We start from the raw sequence: 18,410 nt of genomic DNA, 5'->3' as shown, positions 1-18,410 counted from the left end.
GCTTGCTCAGGACTCTCTATTGTCTCCCTTCCTCCCTCTGAACAAGGTTGCTAAGATTTCCTCACAGGGAGGAGACAAGACACTAGACCTGTTGGAATGGGGAGGCAAGGGGGGAGAGGGAGGAGGAGAGGGGAGGTGGAGGGGGGAGTCGTGGGCTGGCAGCTCTCCCCAGAAGGAGAAACTCAGGGAAGGAGGAGGGAACACGGATTTGGTTAGAAACAGACCTGTTTGAGCAGAGAGCCAAGCACTACAGCTGGGAACGCTTGGATTACTCTTCTCCTTAAGTCTTGAAGCAGAACAGAGTCCACAGAGCAGAGTTTTATAAAAATTGATTCAATTGTTCAATGTCTACCTGAATCCACTAGAAAAAGGCTCAGGCCCCAGCTCCTGGTAGACACTGACCAGGTAGGTGTGAAAATAAATCCACAGGAGTCTGCTGTCTGGGACATGTTCCAGCCCTAGTCACCTGCAGATCAGACCAGAGTGGAGTCACTCTTCCCTAGGCACCAGCTTCCAATAAACCAGGAGGTCCCCAGCGTGCGTGACACAAACTAGTCTCCTCTTATTTTTAAACCCATGAAGACAACAACTCTGAAGTAACCTGCTTTTGTTCTCTGTAGAAAAAAATAAACATCAGAAAAAAGAGAGTACATTATAAGATAATTAGGATTTTAGCTTCCCTTCATATTCATCACCGCCATTCGTTTCAGATTTACTGCTATTTTATATACACATTGTCTCATTTAGTTTGCATGCACCCTAAGCGATTATTGACTCCCTTTCTCTGGAAGCATAGAAAGCTCCCATCATTCTTCCAGGGTCACTCAGAGAGTAAATTACGAAGTCGTGTGTACACAGGGATCCGCTGGCTGGTCAAGCATTGAGCCCTTGAAACCAATGTCAAAGACTTTATTCTTTAATACATATCTTTAAAAAGAGGGACGACTGCTACTTCTTCATTCTAGGAGTTAAATGCAGTCTTTATTAGGAATCTACCAAACAACCACCCTTACCTACCAGGCACCTACTATGTGCCAGGACCACTACAGATTGAATCTCAATTACTTCCAGTTCCATGGACACATCCAACTCCTCACTGCCTGATGTTTGACACACTCCTGGTATGATTTTTCATCAGCTAATCTCCACTGTTGCTGCTTTCCACTCCCTGCCATCTAACATCCAGACTCTACTGTGTCTTCTGACCCTGCTCATGCATTCCTTCTCATGAGCATCTGCTCTCAACTCAAGGACATACCGCTGCTTCTGCCGGCCACCTGCAGTTTCGGTACTGTGCTAATTTTCAGGTCTCAAAACCAACCAACCAAAGACAGAAACAAAATCAGGGGGCTGGAGAGATGGCTCAGTGGTTAAGAGCACTGGCTGTTCTTCCAGAGGACCTGAGTTCAATTCCCAGCACCCACATGGCAGCTCACAACTGTCTATAACTCCAGTTCCAGGAGGTCTGATGTCCTCACACAGACATGAAGGCAAAAAAGAAACAAAACCATACTGAAGTGGACAGGTATACACAGGGACTCAGCACGAGAAAGTATTTCGTCATTGTGTATTGGTGTATGTTCCATGGCTCACCCAGGAGCGTGGTAGATGCTGCAAACTTCCCAGAGTAACACAGGCTATGCACACACATTCTCTTATATTCTTTCACGGTGCTCCAACTCCCTCCGGTAGCTCCCTCCATGGGTGGCTTAAAAGCTTCACTAGCCTGAAAAATGACTAGTGATTTCAGAAGCCAAAACACTCCAGCCTACCCAGAAATGAATTCTAGGACTTTTGAAATAAAGAGACCAAGTAATGGCCCATTCAAACAGATACGGCTTTTCCACTTATACTTTACCAAATATCATATGCTTAACTTAAATTAGACAGTGGCGAATCATATCAATTACTTAATGAATTAAAACACTTCCCCTGCTAGTCTTCAAAGCCTGCAACAGTGATGTAGCTCAGTCTCCTAGGGCGTGTTCTCAAGTCTTCATCCAGTGGAGAAGAAACAGCTTTAAAGACAAAGTCTTGAGTTGTTAGGGCTGAATTTCTTGGAACTCTGACCCTGACACAAAATAAGGTTTCAATTGGCCACCAAGGTAGGGGTTACCTGGATAGAATGATCTAGAAAGATGAAAAAGGTAGAAAAGGATAGTTCAGCTTTCCATTTTCTGAGTCACACAGATGGGTAACAGGGCTCTTGATGCTGTGTCTTCCCAACAATTATAGGACCATCTCCCACCATGGATGGTTGGTAGCAAGAGCTTCGTTACCACTGTTGACACTGGTGGCAGAGGAGTGCATGGGTTCATTGTAAATGTTCAGTGTGCAAGTAGAGTTTGTTTGCTTTTGAACCCAAAGTGGCTCTGATCTTCCTGGGTAGAACCCCTGGTACCAGACACCTATTATAGGGCTGTGGAGGTCAGCCATGGAAGGCGTGGCTTTGTATGGCTTTCTCTGAAGAGCTAAAACAGGGGAGTCTTGAAAAGAGGTCAGTAACCAGCATTCTCCAGGGCTCGGAGGATCATGGCTGGCGGGCTGGTGTGGTAGCATCATAGTGTGCCTGGAACCACCTGGAACGAGACCTTCCCTGATGAACCGTGTCTCTGGCCCCAAGTGCCACACTCTGTCCCCATATAAATCGGTTTGCTGTCTTGCAAAATATGGAAACCGCAATTATGCAAAAAAGCACACAGTCTACTATGTTCAGATGAGAAAATTAGAGCTAGGAATATAGCTCTGTGACAGAGCACTTGCCTGGTACCCACAAGGTCCTGGGTTCAATCCTCAGCAGTGCAAATGAACAACAAACTGCTGCTATAGCTATCCATATAATCTCTCAAAATATCACCTATATGAAAGCCTGGTCCTGTGAGCACACCCACTCTCCAATCTCACCACCATCTCTTGCTTGTCTCTGTCATACTGTCTCTTTAAGTTCTGAGTAAGAAAAAGGCCTGCAGACAAGTATGTGGGGCTTCTTCTTTTTTTAAATTAATTAATGACTGATATGGGAAGGCCCAGCCCACCGCTAGACAGGTATTCCTGGGAGCTCCAAGAAAGACAAAGTCAGCAAGCACGTGCCTCCATGCTCTCTGCTGCAGTTTCTGCCTCCGGCTTCCTGCTTTCGTCCCTGCCCTGACTTTGGTTGCTTTTTGTTTCTGGTGTTTATTGCGGCAGTGGGAGGAAGCACGCTAAAACACCTAGCTAACTCATCCTTGGAGATTCTTCTATGGTCCTTCTTTCCCTGAGTCTCCACGAACTGGGTGCTCTCTTGGGTAGTTCTTTTAGTAATTCCAGAATATTCCTCACATGAGCCGGCAGGTCTCTCTGGAGCTCTGGCTCGCACACAGAATGACGAGAGCAACGGTGGGAGCTGTGTGTGGGCTCATCCACCACGAGGCACAGAACGAGTCTGCAGTATGAGCCTCGGCCGCCAGGGTGAAGAGAGCCAGAGAGGCAAGGGTTAAAAGAGGCCCTGTCACTCTCTGTCAGCGGCAGGGGCAGCGTAGAATTTCAGCCCAGCTCAGCATTCCTCCTGTGCTCCCTCCTTTGTCACAGGGGACAGTCCTCACAAGGCCATCTCTGGGAGATGACAAAGGCTCTCAGACTGGTTTCTCCTTTTCAATTCTTCCCCACACTGGCTGAACTCCTGCCTCCACACAAGAAAGGAAATGCTTTTCTAATCAAAAGTAGATTAACTCCACCCTTTGCAACACCATTGTCCAGGCCTGAAGCAGACCCCAGGGGGAGTGATTTATCCCCTGCTTTGTGCAAAACCGGAACAAAAGGGGCCCTCTGCTTGGCAACTCTGCCTTTATTGTGGGCTACCTCACAGAGCCCGCCTTACTCCCCTCCCACTTAACAGAGTGCTGGTAGCTCCAATGCAGGCACAAAGACAAGCCCTGCACCAAAACAGAAGAGACACTGGTAGCTTTTCTTGTTGACACAGAGATTTCTTTTTTTAACCTCTGAGCAAGCTTCATTAATTCTCTGATTAAAATACTAGTAGTTTTGCTTTCACAATAAATAGTTATATGGAATTAGTTCCACGAAGATTAATATTAATGCAAGGACTTTGTGGGTAACGGCCCCAATCCCACACCAACCCCTGTGATGCAGAAGGCCTAATCTACAATAACAGGCCACTGTTTGTCTGTGCTAATTAAAAATAACAAAAGGAAATATTTTAAAGCATAAAGAATGGTCTCTCTCAATGTGCACGCGTGCGCACGCACATACACACACACACACCTCTGAAGGCAGCTTATGGAAAAACTTAGTGACCTTCTTTTGATTGTGTTCCTTTCTAGATTAGTTTGATAAAGCAAACAGCCTCTTCAACAAGCTCTGGACTTTCTTATTAGTGATGCCCTCAGCGGCTCACTGTGTGTCTGTCACTGCCAGAGCCCCCTCTCCTTCCCTTATAGGGATTTTTTCCCCCGTTTTATAAGATGTCGTTTCACATTTGGTGCTGGATGAGTGCAGGTCCTATGTCTATAGACAACTAAAGACTGCCGAGGGAGGGAGAATTGGCCTTGCCTAGCAATGGTGAGTCCCCAGACTGGTCAGCTCATACAAAGCTATCAGACCTGAAACCATATACGCATGAACAGCAAAAATGGGCTCAGCAGGTTGCACTTACATATTTGTCTGTCTGTCTGTCTGCATATATGTATGTATACTGTATACTCTGGGATTAGAGCAGAATGGTGGGTAACTTCCTCTGTCACTCCCATTGTCATTACCAATCACTGAACTGGAAGCTTGCTGTTTCAGCTATGGGGGCTGGGTGCAGAGCCCTTGGGATCTGCCTGTCTCCATTTCCCAGTGTTAGGGTTACAGCCCCATTCAGTCATGCCTGGCTTTCCATTTCTTTTTCCTCCCCCTCCCTTCCAATGTGGGTTCTGGTGATTCAGGTCCCCTGCTAGCAGAGGAATCAATCTTACCCAGGGAGCCATCTCAATCTCCGGAGTTACTGTTTATCTGGTCCAGAGTTTCAGTCTGGGATGGTAACAAAGTTCTGGAAATGGACAATAGTGATGGTAACACATAAGTGTGTTCACTGCTGGTATCAGGGCAAAGATAGTGTCTACCTTACTATCACTCCCATTCCAGGGGATCTGACACACTGGTTTGACCTCTTTGAGCACCAGGCACATATGCATGTGGTGTATACACACACACACTCACACACACACACACACACACACCACATACACACACACAGCACAGGCACACACACACACAGGCAAAACACTCATACATATAAAATAAAATAGATAACTCTTATCTGTTATCTGAGCTTTAATTCACTAATCAAATTCATCAGTGTGACTGAGATGGTTTTGTACCCATTCCATAGAGTCTTCCTTTAGACTTTTGAGGAAGCCTTTCCCCTGACTGGTTGGTGCTGGCATGCCCACCTCGTCTAACCCCTCTACTTGCCGTAGGCTATGAAACCAAGTAATTAAGCTTATTTTAGACATGTAGGGTAAATAGGCTCCTAGTGACAGCCTGGGCCTCTTGGGTAAAGACACAGGGTTTACTGTCTAGTGTTTGAAATATCTATTTTGGCAGCTCAAAAGACACATTTGTGTCTGGGCTGCATTCTTGAGAGCTGAGGCTGGTGGGGATGTGATTGCCAGTCATCTGTAGACGGGCCTTTCTGAATTAGACTCATTTACAGAGAAAGAAGCTGACATCACACAGGCATTTGTTTCTGGACACACAGCTGATTGTCACATGAGCCTGGAGTCCAGACCAGGAGCTTTGTCCACTAAATCGACCCCAGTTCGACTCAGCCCAAATCGAAACCCTGAAGGAATAAACTCATCCCAGTTACAAAAACCTATCACTTGATATGTTAGAAATGAATTCCAATTACATGTAGATATGTATGGTATACTCAAGAATACAGCAAACCATATGTATCTTGCAATTAAATGATACTTTTTCTTTATTTCTAATTAGGTGTGTGTGTGTGTGTGTGTGTGTGTGTGTGTGTGTGTGTGTGTGTGTGTAGGCATACACGTGAATCCAGGTTCTCAGGGAGGCCAGAAATGGAAGTTGGATGGGCTGGAGGTGTAGTTACAGGCAGGGGTAAGCTGCTGATGTGGGTGCTAGAACTCCCCTGGGAGAGCAGTGTGTGCTCTTAACCACTGAGCCATCTCTCATCTCCAGCCCACGCAGCATTATCTTTCTAAAGTACAAATTTAAGGGTCAGTGACATCCTCAGGGTGCAAAAGCACCGCTGCCAAGCCTGAGATCGTTTGATCCCCTGGACCCAAATGATGAGAAGAGAGAGCTATCTCCTGTAAGTTGTCTTATGACCTCCCTCCCTCCCTCCCTCCCTCCCTCCCTCCCTCCCTCCCTCTCCTTCCCCCCTCTCTCTCACACACACACACACACACACACACACACACACAAAGCTAAGATAATTTTCTTTTTTTAAAAAATTCTTTTTCCAGCAGGGTTTCTCTGTATCCTTGGCTGTCCTGGAAATCACTCTGTAGACCAGGCTGGCCTCAAACCTCATAGAGATCCTCCTGCCTCTGCCTCTCAAGTGCTGAGATTAATGGCAGACACCACCACAGCCCGCCCAAGATAATTTTCTTAACTAAAACTTTGATGTAGATATACAGGCCTGCCATTATTATAATACTTTAGAATCTACCAGAAGTGACTGGCTTTGTACATGAGCTAATTTAATGAGAATAGTGACTCTCCCTAAAATGTTTCCTGTTTTCTTAGCACTATGTAAGCATTGTACATGAAGGATTCCACCCACTTGGTCCCATTGTTTTCAGGTAAAAGAACAAAAAAACAAAAACCTCTAAAAATTCTTGGGAACCTGAGGGTTTCATTGGGAAATGGCAAAGGTTCAGACTCAGTCTGGCAGCTCTGAAAGCCCATACTTCCGTGATTTTGTTACATCACGTGAGCATGAGAGAGTGATTTACATTGCCTTTACAGGTTATTGTTTGCTTTATAACAAGAACGTCAACAAAACTCTCTTGAGGACCAGGGACCTCTATGCTGAATGGTTGCTGGAATATGGGGAGCACTGAGGAGAACTCCCTTCAGCTCCACAGATGCCATCTCACCAGCCTAGGCTGCAGTGTAGGGCTGGCGAGGAACTGTGTGGTTCCCATGGTCGTCTCCCCAGCAGCCTCTACTCTAGAAAATCCCTGCTTAGGTTTCTATTGCTCCTCCAAACAAGATTTCTCAAGTGATAGCTTTTAATTGCTCAAATAATAGCCCCTTTGAAGGTTTTTTTTACAGGGCTTACTATCCCAGGCACAAATCTACCTGATGGCCGTTAATTGTCTGTCTCTCATGAGGGGTCATTATGATGTTTGATTAATTCCTATTTTTGAAGTAGGAAGTTTCTCTAAGTGGGAGAATACAAAGTCAGCTTTGAACACACTAGATGGTTTGAATACAGGTACCTTTCCACATCCTATCGGTAGCCTTCTTGTCCCTATTTTGTTTTAAATAGGACTTGGCAGGCAGCTGTCCAGACACCCTGAATGTAGATGTCAGTTTGGAGGTCTGGGTAATCTATGGGGCCCCTGGTAGTGGATCAGTATTTATCCCTAGTACTCGAATTGACTTTGGGAGCCCACTCCACATAGAGGGATACTCTCTCAGCCTAGACACATGGGGAAAGGTCTAGATCCTACTTCAAATGATATGACAGACTTTGAAGATCCCCCATGGGAGACCTCACCCTGCCTGGGCAGTAGAAAGGGGATGGGATAGGAGTTCGGTGGGGGGCACAGGAAATAAAGGGAACTGGGATTGACATGTAAAACAACCTTGTTTCTAAATTAAATTAAAAAATGGTTTTAGCAGTTCTGTTCCAGGTGTTGAATAGAATGACATCATTGGCTTTAAGTGGCACAATACTCTTTGTGGAGAGGGGAGAAATTGAAAACCAGGAGAACAGTTCATATTGAAGTATGTAGGCAACAGGCAATACTGCTCATTATCTGTGCTATGGAGCAGGAGTGTTGGCCATTAGCATTGTCTTCAGGCCTTTCTCATGATCTGGGTAAATTCTCTTCCACGATTCATTCTACCAGGTGCAGGTAACACATTTTATTTAGCGGACACATCTAGCCATAGGAAATGTCTCCCAAATGCAGGTTGGTTTGTGCAGAACATACTTTACTGATAGAACCCTTGTTTAGAAAATACAAATTTGTCTTCATGTTGTGTATAGTATGTTGCAGAACAATGAGACTCCAATTTAGAATTTCAAGATTCCCATTGTTCCCGCAGCTTTTGTCCAGTTCTAGAAGGCAGGCAGGAACACGGAGTGTGAGCACATACCCTGACTGTCCACCAACTTCCATCACCTTAATCTTTATTCCCCACCCACATCAAGTCTTTGTCCGCCATCATAGCTCATGAGTGGTGACTGCACGTTCCTCCCAGGTCTCTGTCCTCGGAGCTTACCTTATAATTTTCTCTTGTTCTTTCCCTTGTGTTTCTGATTTCTCATTTCTTTCCTTGCTTCTTTTTGTTGTCTTTCTTTTCACATATGGGGTGGGGAGGGGGCTGAGAGTCTGGAGCTTCCACAGTCAACTTCTGTTTCTCTCTCAAGGTCACAAATCACATTTATTTATCTAGATATATATGTATATATATTATAACTATGTATTAACTATGTCTGTATATTATAACTATGTATGAACTAGTTATATGTACTATAACTAGTTATATATATTATAACTATGTATAAACTATGTATATATAAGTGTATATGAACTAGTTATATGTACTATAACTAGCTATGTATTATAATTATGTATAAATTATGTCTCCAGTTTTGTTAGCTTTCTTTTTTGTAAATGTTCTACTGATGGAATTTTTGAGTACTGAGTTTGGTACCCCATGTTCCCATAATTCCTTCTCCCACAAGAGACTTGCACGGAGAGGGATTTTTAAGGAACATATGCATCCTAGTATAGCCGAACTATTAGGCATTTTTAAAACCCCTACAGCTTTTCCCCTTATCACCTGCATTTCCTTTTGTTAGGCTTTAGGTATCTGTTACAGGTATTTAAAAAATCCCTGTCTATAATTATGTGCAGAGCATGCATTCTTATAATCAGAGCAGAATAAGGAAGATAGTTCTATGAATTGAATCCTGCCCCTGGACCCCAGCACCCTGGATAGCTTTAGACTAATCTCAACTACTCATCTGAAGCGCAAGTTTCAAGAAATGTCAGGACTGTCAGAAATTCAGGAGCAAGAGTGAGATTCTAGAATGTTATTATGTCCATAACTGTTACGTTTGTTGGTGATTCTTATGTGACTGTCACCAAATCCTTTAGTAATTTGAAAAATCATACCCTGGTAAAGGTTAACAACAAAAGTAGAATCTTCCCAAAACACTCACTACTATAAAGATACACTTTGACTCGGTTTTCTGTGGAACTCACCCATGATAATGTGGATTTGCCTAGTAAACAGCTTCTCCTTGTACTAGATCAGTTTTTTTTGTTTTTGTTTTTGTTTTTTTGTTTTTTGGTTTTACGAGACAGGGTTTTTCTGTATTGTTTTGGAGACTGTCGGTCCAGCCTGGCCTCAAACTCACAGAGATCCGTCTGCCTCTGCCTCCCGAGTGCTGGGATTAAAGGCGTGCGCCACCACCGCCCGGCTTAGATGGGTTTTAATGACCTGTTTTCTCATTGTTTACTTTTTCTTCAAGTACTCATACTCATCAAAATGTCTTTATATTTTTGGTTGTGAGCCTAGCCTTTAACAGCTGAGCCATCTCTCCAGCCCCAAAATGTCTTTAGAATTGTCTTTAATAGAAATGTAGGACAATATAAAAGAAAATATTCTAACTTCTCAAGGACCTAAGCAATGTGCCAAGGACCTTGAAACTCCCACGTGAAAATTTGATAAGTGTTTGGTGGCTGGTACGTTAGTCACTTCTGTTCTCTGGTTCCCTTCTACCCATAAGGTTTCCAGAACACAAGATAAACAGCCTGTGACTTTAAGCTGTACCCAGCATCCCTCCTTTTTATCTTGAAGTATTAACAATGATGCTGAATTGCAAAGATCCCTAATGTCAGTTGAATGGATGGGATGGGTAAGAAAGCAAAGGTGTGTGTGTGTGTGTGTGTGTGTGTGTGTGTGTGTGTGTGTTTAATTAGGGGTAATGGGAGGAAGTATAGAGAAAAAGAGCAATAAGACGATGCATTGGTTTGAATATTATCTGAGTCCTAGAGGGAGACCTCATAATATTTTATGAGGACTCACACACGTATAATTTTTATATATACATACATATAATTTTATATATACATACACACATATATATACACATACATACATGCACACACACATGCATATATATATATATGTTTTTCAATGCCTGATGTATAATAAACAGTCAGTTGCTACTACAGTCATTTTTAGTGATTTCACTGTTACAAAGACACAGTTTTGGTGATTTAGAAGCAGCAGGTACATGAGGGTTTATAGCTGTTAGTTCTATTTAGTTGGGGGCAATAACAACCTCAGCACATAAGAATTATGTCCTATTATCCTCTTTATTATTTTTAGTGGTGGGGTGGGGGATATAATGGTGTAGGTTTGCCAGTGAGACTGTATTTGTTACATATAAAATACACAGTGGAGAACACCAGTTGCTGATACAAATGTTTTCTATATCCTTTGGGGACACAGCTGGAATACAAGTCCTTGCCTCCCTTAGAGTTTGGTTAGAACATACAACAAGGCCCTCCTTCCCTCATTAGCTGGCTGTGAGTGGAAAAGAGGAACACTCGTAGTTACTCTGTGTTTCTAGAGGTGTTTAGGTATGAGAGTGAGACAGGGTGGGGATAAGGGACCAGAAGGCAGAATAGGCAACAATAACAATAATGAAAAAGGATGAGAACACATTAAAGTCAATTCTGTGTGTAGTACAGTCTATGAATATCTTCGGCGCAAGCAGGAGATTACCAGGTTTGCTTCTAAAGGATCATAAACCTCCAATAACTTTAAGAAAGACCCCATGCACTCATGATGAGACTTCTTAGAAGACAAAATTAAAAAAGGCATCCACATGAAAGTGCTCAGATGCCACATAAAGCAATGTCAGTGAAATTATGCCAAGTACTACAGTGCAAATTCTTTATTAAATCCACCCACAGAATAGGCCTTCATTGAAGAAACATCCCTGCCAGGAACACATTTTCCCCTTAGTTTTAAAAATCTTCCTTCTAAACGAACCCCATTAAAAACATGCCAGCATGATAAATGCTGTTTAAGTTGGAGGAGAGTTAGACACTGAGGACCCAAGCAAAGCAAATGACAGTGAAATCTGTGGTGACCCTTCTGGGTCAGCCTTCTAGGTCAGCGCATAGCATTTCTCCTTTGGTAGCTGTGCAGGGCATATGGCTGATCCAAAGCATTCCCACACAGCCATTCGATCGGTAGAGACACACACTGCCATTTCCACAGCCAACAATTCTGCTTTCCCCAAGATCACAGGGGAGCTGAGCCTTGTTGGAAACTGTCTCCAGATTCTACAACACACTGCTGTCCTCAAGGGCAGGGTGTGGTGCCCCAGAACAAAGGCCTGCTCAGATTCTGTTCGTCCCAGTCACAGATGCCTCGAAAGGCCCAGAGCACAGCTGAGTCAAACTTGTCCCACAAACTCCCCAGGCCTGGTATTCCTCCTTCATTCTGTATGAACTAGAGAGACGTGCCAACCTTAGAGGAGGTATTGGTGCTATCACATTTGTCAGATACCTCCTCTAAGGTTCGGCACCAGGCAGAACAGCTTCCCATGGATCTCTGTCAGTAAGGTATGGAAATCACTCTTCACTATTTATCTGTCCTGACGCTATCCACTCAGTAAACAAAGGTACTACGAGTAGAGGTTGACCCTTGAGCCCTTGATTAATGGCGTGTGCCACCACCGCCCGTCTCAAGGAAGACATTCTTCCGCCTCGACTGTTTAAAGATACCTGCATAGTTTATGTTTACTGGGGCATCAGTCACAGTAGCCAAGATATGAGACCAGTCTATAGCTCCATCAACAGATGAAAGGATAAAGGCAATGCGTCATAAACACACAAGAATAAAATGATGTCACCTGTAGGAAAATGGACTCAATTGGACGTCATCATGCTAAGTGACATAGCCAGATCCAAACAGATAAATACTACATTTTCTTTTAGATGCATTATCAATCTCTTTCTTCCCCTCTCTCACACACATAGGCATGGACACATGTGAAATGAGAAGAGGGACTGTTTGGGGGGAGAAATGAGGAAAAGGGAGGGCAATGGGGACAAATACGAACAAAGATGATGATTATGCAAGTATGAAGATATCATGATGAAACCCATTGGTTTATATGCTAAATAGCATATTTTATATGTAGGCCCACTATATGTAGACCACTATGTAGGTCCTGGGGATTTAACTCAGGTTGTTGGACCCATCTCACTGGCCCTTACAAAAACAATATTTCAAGGCTTTGATTGTTAAAATTTTGGACATTAAGGCTACAATACTCACTTCTTAGGTTTTTAAAATTTTTTTTTAGAAAAAAAAACCTACTTTATAGATAAAGGTACTTGAAAAGTATTTTAAGTCTCTGGTATATGATAGGGGGAAAAGGTTCATGTCATACATTATCCACCCCCGCTGCATATACATGTCTTTTTACATCCTCAGAGATGGCCTAATTTGTTACCTCAGAGTCCAAAGATGCCATTTGTAGTGGGAATGCCACTTCCAATTACACAGCATTATATAACATTCTAAACTATTTTAAAATTCACTAAAAGGATAAAAGAGGCTGTGAGCTCTATTCTGAGAGTCAATCTCATGGGGCTCTTGAAGGCTCTTTTACAGACCATTTGAAAAGATTAAAAGAATCCTACCTTGCCCAGTCAGTCAAAGACCCATTAAACATGAAAGAGACCTTCTGGCTATGGGCTCCCATCTCACCACAAAGTGTATGGCTGGCAATTTTATTTTCAACTTGTTTTCATGTTTATTGCCTCATTTTATTGGTGAACAATGAAGTATAGGAACCATATATAAAGATGGAAAGGGCCACCCTATTGCTCCTTTGGGAATGGTGACAGCCAAAATGATATTTGCCCTTTCCAAATGTTAAAGATAAAAATGACTAAGATGCTGAATGAGCAATGAATGAGACGGACAGAGCTACCATGGCAGATGGGACAGGGGTCCAGAGATTGAGAGAGTAAAATCGCAAAGAATAAATAGCAATAGGGATGAGAAAACCAGCACATAGTCAAACGTTCCAAAAGCTTTAGGATTCTCTGGGTAAGAGAAAGAAAAATATTATCTATGTATTTTGGATTAGTTTAATACAATGTCTCTGGGAAAATAAGGTATTTTCTCTGACTATATAACCAGCATGTGGAACCCAACCACTCAGGTTACAAGGTTCTCTTCTTAGGAATCAGCTGGCTGGGACAGGCATCTCTTAAATCAGTGTCTGTATCAATAAGGTTCACAAAATATCACTGTTCATAAATCCTAATGATAAAACCTCAACTTGAGCCGTGGAGGTTCTGTTCATATGGTATACATAGCTAAAATATACCCCTTCCAGAAAAATTCATTCAATTCGGAATGCTACTAATTGGCAGTAAAGCAGAATGAAGCAAAAGCATAAGTTGGGCAGAGAAAGCTGAGACTCATTCCTGTCTCGCCCTGTGTTCAGAAGCTGATCAACATCTGTGCAGAGAGGGCTATGAGTCTACACAGAGGCAAGGCAGGAACAACTTGGACAGCTTCAAACAGAGCTGATGGGGTGAAACTTGGATAGGAAAAACCACCTCTCCCTATCTGGTTTCTCTCATTCATATCTTATTTCTTCTCACCCAAATTTTATCAAGCAGCCTTGACAAAGGAACACAATGAATGATAGTTGAGTGACTCAAGGTCTCTCTCTTAGTAGATGATTTTTGATTTGGTGGAAAAGTTACTAAGAAAAATATAAGAAAGGAAAAAAGCGCAAACTAATAACAACTTTAATAATGTTAAATTTCCTGAGAAGTTGTAAAAACTGTTGGCAGTTTCACAGGTATTTCTTCTGAAGCACAAATGACGTCATGGTTGGAAGTTAGAAACTTTAGTTCATTTGGTACCACATATTGTCTTGGTTGAGCATCAGTTAGATTTCTGTTTTTACTGGGAGTGATGCCATAGCTGCTTTTAGGATATAGTGTCTGGGTCTGTCATCTGTGGAACTCAACACATGGCCATGTTTTTAATGTCTTTTCCTAAAGCTGTAAGCATGTGTGTACTTGGTGGCGAATGTGTTCTTCAACAAATACCCCACAGTATTCTGAAACACATTTTCGACTGAAAAGCTAAAACAGAAGCTGTGCAGGCGTGCACACCTGTAATTCTCAGACCTTGGGAGACTGAGGTAGGGGTTCAGCCCAGGAGCTCAAGGCCAGGGGGAAAAAACTAAGACAGGCTTTAGTTACTAGAAAGATGAAGATATATGGTACATTACTAGGGAGCAAAATGAGTAGCTTTGTAATACATAGAATTACCCTACAAGTATTAATATTTTTAAGATTGAGTTAGTATCTGAGCTCTACTTACCAGCTTTACCCCTGGAAACTGATCTATAACTCAGACAAATTAATAACTGGGTTTTCAGGGGAGATGATCTGGCACATAAGCTGAACTAAGTTCCCATTGAATAATTTATACAAAGAATTAATATGGTAGCCATTTATGCAAATTTATGGAAATTGTTCCCCCCATTTACTCCCTTTCCCCAAACACCAAGTAACAGAGTTCCCCCACCCCCAACAATGGCTTTAGGGAACCGCATATGGTCAGCTGGAGGTCTTTACCAATTCCAGCCTGCAGGCCCTACACTCCAGGGTACAGAACGCAAAGCCTCTCTGGGGGGTAGGATCCAGAGATCAGTAGTTTCAGAAATTTCTAGACATATACGCAGAGTTGCGGTTGTGGTCACAACAGTTGAGTTCAGAGACATCTAGAATCTACTCACTGAGAAGCTTGGGGTACCCTCCACCCCCATTATCATCTGCTCCGCTAGCTGAGAGGCACCCTGAGACCGCTGGTGTGGGATTTAGCAGAACCGTATGCTGGTGTCACCACCATTGCCCCTGGCATACAGTTGATTTGCTAAGCAACTCCTAACTACTCCATTGACCAGGTGACAGCATTGGGTTGCTCTTCATTTAAGAATTTGTTTTAGTATTCAACTCTGGCATCATCGAAGACATCACCCCCACCCCAAACAAAGCCCTTCGCTTTCCTCTATATTTTGCAGGCCCGTTTCTCCTGCGTGGCAAACTTAAAAGCCTGTAGAATCTGCTTACCTCCACAATGCTTTTTAGATCTTGCACGTAGGTCCTCTCTGTCTCCAGGATTTCCTGTACCACTCTATCCACATAAAGGAGCTTGGGGCTGCTGTCCGAGTCCGCAGTGGTTTGGGGTGTCCCAGGCTGCCTCTCGCTGACCCTGTCCATGTCTTGTGGCCCGGAAGGGTTGTCCCTCTGCAGCTCACTGCTGGGAAACGGCTGCGCTGGAACCAGCTCCAGCCTTATGGCCCCAGCTCCTTTATCCTGGTGAAATAAGCCCAAGTGGCTATTTGAAACCAAAGTCATTCTGCTGCCAAAGGAACCATGGCTGTCCCTGGAGGAGGCCGACGATGAGGTGGAGCCGAAGCTGATGGGTCGGTCACTGTCCGAAAGCTCCATGGTCTTTGGTTCTGGGGATGGGGAAGGTTCAGCTGTGGTCCTGGGATCGGGGACTTGAGTTACAGTTGATGGCACTTCAGATTGCAGCCGGTGATGTCCATCTGCTTCCATGGAAGAAAGATAGAAAAGACAAAAGGAAGGCCGGTGAGCACCCTCTGAACAGAAGGAGGAAAGGAGGTCAACGCCCACCCACCGCAGGTGCAGAGCATCATCGTAACGAGAGGCAGCAAGTTAGCTCAGAAAGGCAGGCTGAGACCGAGGAGGAGGCTGGGCGCAGCAGAGCAGCCTCTGAGCCAGCTGGAAATGCAGCCTCAGGCTCTGCCCCAGGTCTCCTGACCTTGATTCTGCAACCTTATGGATCACCAGAACCAGCCAGGATGCCCTCCACTGTGAGAAGCAGGACATCCACTGGAGGTTCTTTCCCAATGTGACCGACCACCTGAACTGCCTCACATATGCAGATGAGTCCAGATTCACTGACATAAAGCCTCAGCGGTCACCGCACAAGAACAGGCAACTTTCATCAATACCACGGGTGGCTCCTGTTCACTGTCCCCTTCGCTGAGAAAGGAGACTGATTTTACAGAATCCTGCAAAAGGTTGTTTTGGATTTTAAGTCTTCCATCGTAATCCTAAGCATGTTTAAGCAAGGGGCCTGGAGCATGGAGACTCGGTTTAAGTGACACTGACCAACGCACATTCCACTCACACACGGCATTGAAAATAGAATGGCGTGGGCTCTTCTAACAGCGGGGCACAAAAACCAAACTGAAATAGTAAGGCCCACATCCTACCTCAAACCAATCTTTCGCCTTAGTCTGTTCCTAAGGCCCATCTTAAAGACTGGCTCGCCAGGCCTGCACGATGGCTCAGCTGGTAAAGACACTCACTTTGGACCCCAGGATCCCAAGAGAGAGGGAGAGAGCTGACTCCTGCCAGCTGCCTCACATTTCCAGCCGGCCCAGAAGATGCCGTCAGTGTGCCTATGTGGTCTCTCACTGTACCTTTCTCTCTATCATGCCCATTCTCTCTCTCTCTCTCTCTCTCTCTCTCTCTCTCTCTCTCTCTCTCTCTCTCTCTCTCTCTCTCTCTCTCTCCGTCTCTCTTTCTGTCTCTCTCAAATAAATAAATAAATTTATGTCGTAGGAAATTTACCTGCCTAAGACAAACATGGCCGTTAAGTCACAATATCCAAGAGCTATTGGAGTAACTCCAGCAGTCCATACACCAAGTCATAAAACAACAGTTTAAAATTAGGAGCTAAACGATGAGAAAAATTAAGCACAGGTGGGTTGTTAGCATTTATGAGAAAGCACACGGCGAGACCATCTGCTGAGTGGAAAGGAGACAATATACGTGGTAGAAGAAAATTATCCTGAGTTCAGAAACGCCATACCTGAACTTAAACTCTCCAAAGTTATTCTTATGAGACACACAAGAATTCAAATCTTTTTAGTTGTCAAGGCAGGATAAGTACTCCACCCCCCCATAATAATGAGATTGTACCTTATGATAAGGGATTTAATTAATGATGAAATTGACTTTTTCTTGACAGGTCACCTCACTACCAAAATCCATGTTTATAGGTTTTGTTTGAAACAAGAGGGGGTGGATTATGTTGGAAATATTATAACAGATTTATTAAAAATATGCATTCATGGTCTGTCCCCTGACAAGACAAAGCTCTCTGTGTATCACTGGCTGTCCTAGAACTCACTCTGTACACCAGCCAGCCTTAAACTTGGAGATTCACTTGTCTCTGCCTCCTGAGTGCAAGGATTAGGCATGTGCCACCACCTATGGTCATTTTTTACAGGAATGTGATCTTATTTTGACTTTATAATAAACATACAAAAGTTGGTATCAATATTTTTAGACTGTAATTCCTTCAGATTCCCATCCTTTCCCTAGGCTATACGCACAGAAAATATTAGTGCTAATCTATGAAATAAGTTTTAAAATTGTGAATAGAACACTTTTGTTGACAACAAGGACCAGTAAATACACAGGAGACGAATACACTCAATAAGACCGCCACCACATGGTATGAGTTTGCTGTGAATTTTTAGAGCTTTTGAAATATGCTTTCTGCTTGCTCTATAACAACTTTATAGCCTATAAAACATGGATTGGTTTGTAGTTAAAATGCACTTGACCTAAAAAGCTTGATTCAGCTTGAGTGTGGCGAATATCCAAGAAGTGGCCATGCATTCAGACCTGCTTGTTGCAGAATGCACTTGCCAAAGGTCAGAACTGCTGTTAAGAAAATCTAGACTGTGATAGGCTGGGGAGATGGCTCAGTGGGCATAAGCACCACGCGTGTGAGGGTGTTAGTTCAAACCACTGAACCCAAACAAAGCTTGACATAGGGTGTGTGTGTGTGTGTGTGTGTGTGTGTGTGTGTGAAGCTCCTATAGCGAGTTGGAAGATAGAGGCAGAAGAGTCTCTGGAAGCTTGCAGGCCACATAGCCTGACCTGTGCAGACAGTCTCTCTCACACACACACACACACACACACACACACACACACACACACACACACACACAGAGAGAGAGAGAGAGAGAGAGAGAGAGAGAGAGAGAGAGAGAGAGAGAGAGTCAGGGAGTCAGGGAGTCAGGTTTCTTTCAGTGGCATCTACCATAATTG

General features: G+C 43.7%; 1 protein-coding gene across 5 annotated transcripts in view; it reads right to left on the bottom strand.

Moving 5' to 3' along the window:
* Plekhg1 (pleckstrin homology and RhoGEF domain containing G1) overlaps positions 1-18,410 on the bottom strand; it is a 195,003-nt gene that overhangs the window by 57,145 nt on the left and 119,448 nt on the right. For 3 of the 5 annotated variants that reach the window (XM_040728107.1, XM_040728105.1, XM_040728109.1), the window contains one exon: positions 15,384-15,865. In XM_040728107.1, coding sequence (XP_040584041.1) covers positions 15,384-15,764 — 381 coding nt within the window. In that variant the 5' untranslated portion in view covers positions 15,765-15,865. Of the gene's footprint in view, positions 1-15,383; positions 15,869-18,410 lie in introns of all 5 variants that reach the window. The other 2 variants (XM_040728108.1, XM_040728106.1) reach the window with 1 other exon arrangement.

The sequence above is a fragment of the Mesocricetus auratus genome, unplaced genomic scaffold (genome assembly GCF_017639785.1).
Source record: "Mesocricetus auratus isolate SY011 unplaced genomic scaffold, BCM_Maur_2.0 Super-Scaffold_100018, whole genome shotgun sequence".
Lineage (NCBI taxonomy): Eukaryota > Metazoa > Chordata > Mammalia > Rodentia > Cricetidae > Mesocricetus > Mesocricetus auratus.
Note: the sequence above shows the minus strand (reverse complement) of the source record. Positions and strands in the feature narration are given on the sequence as shown.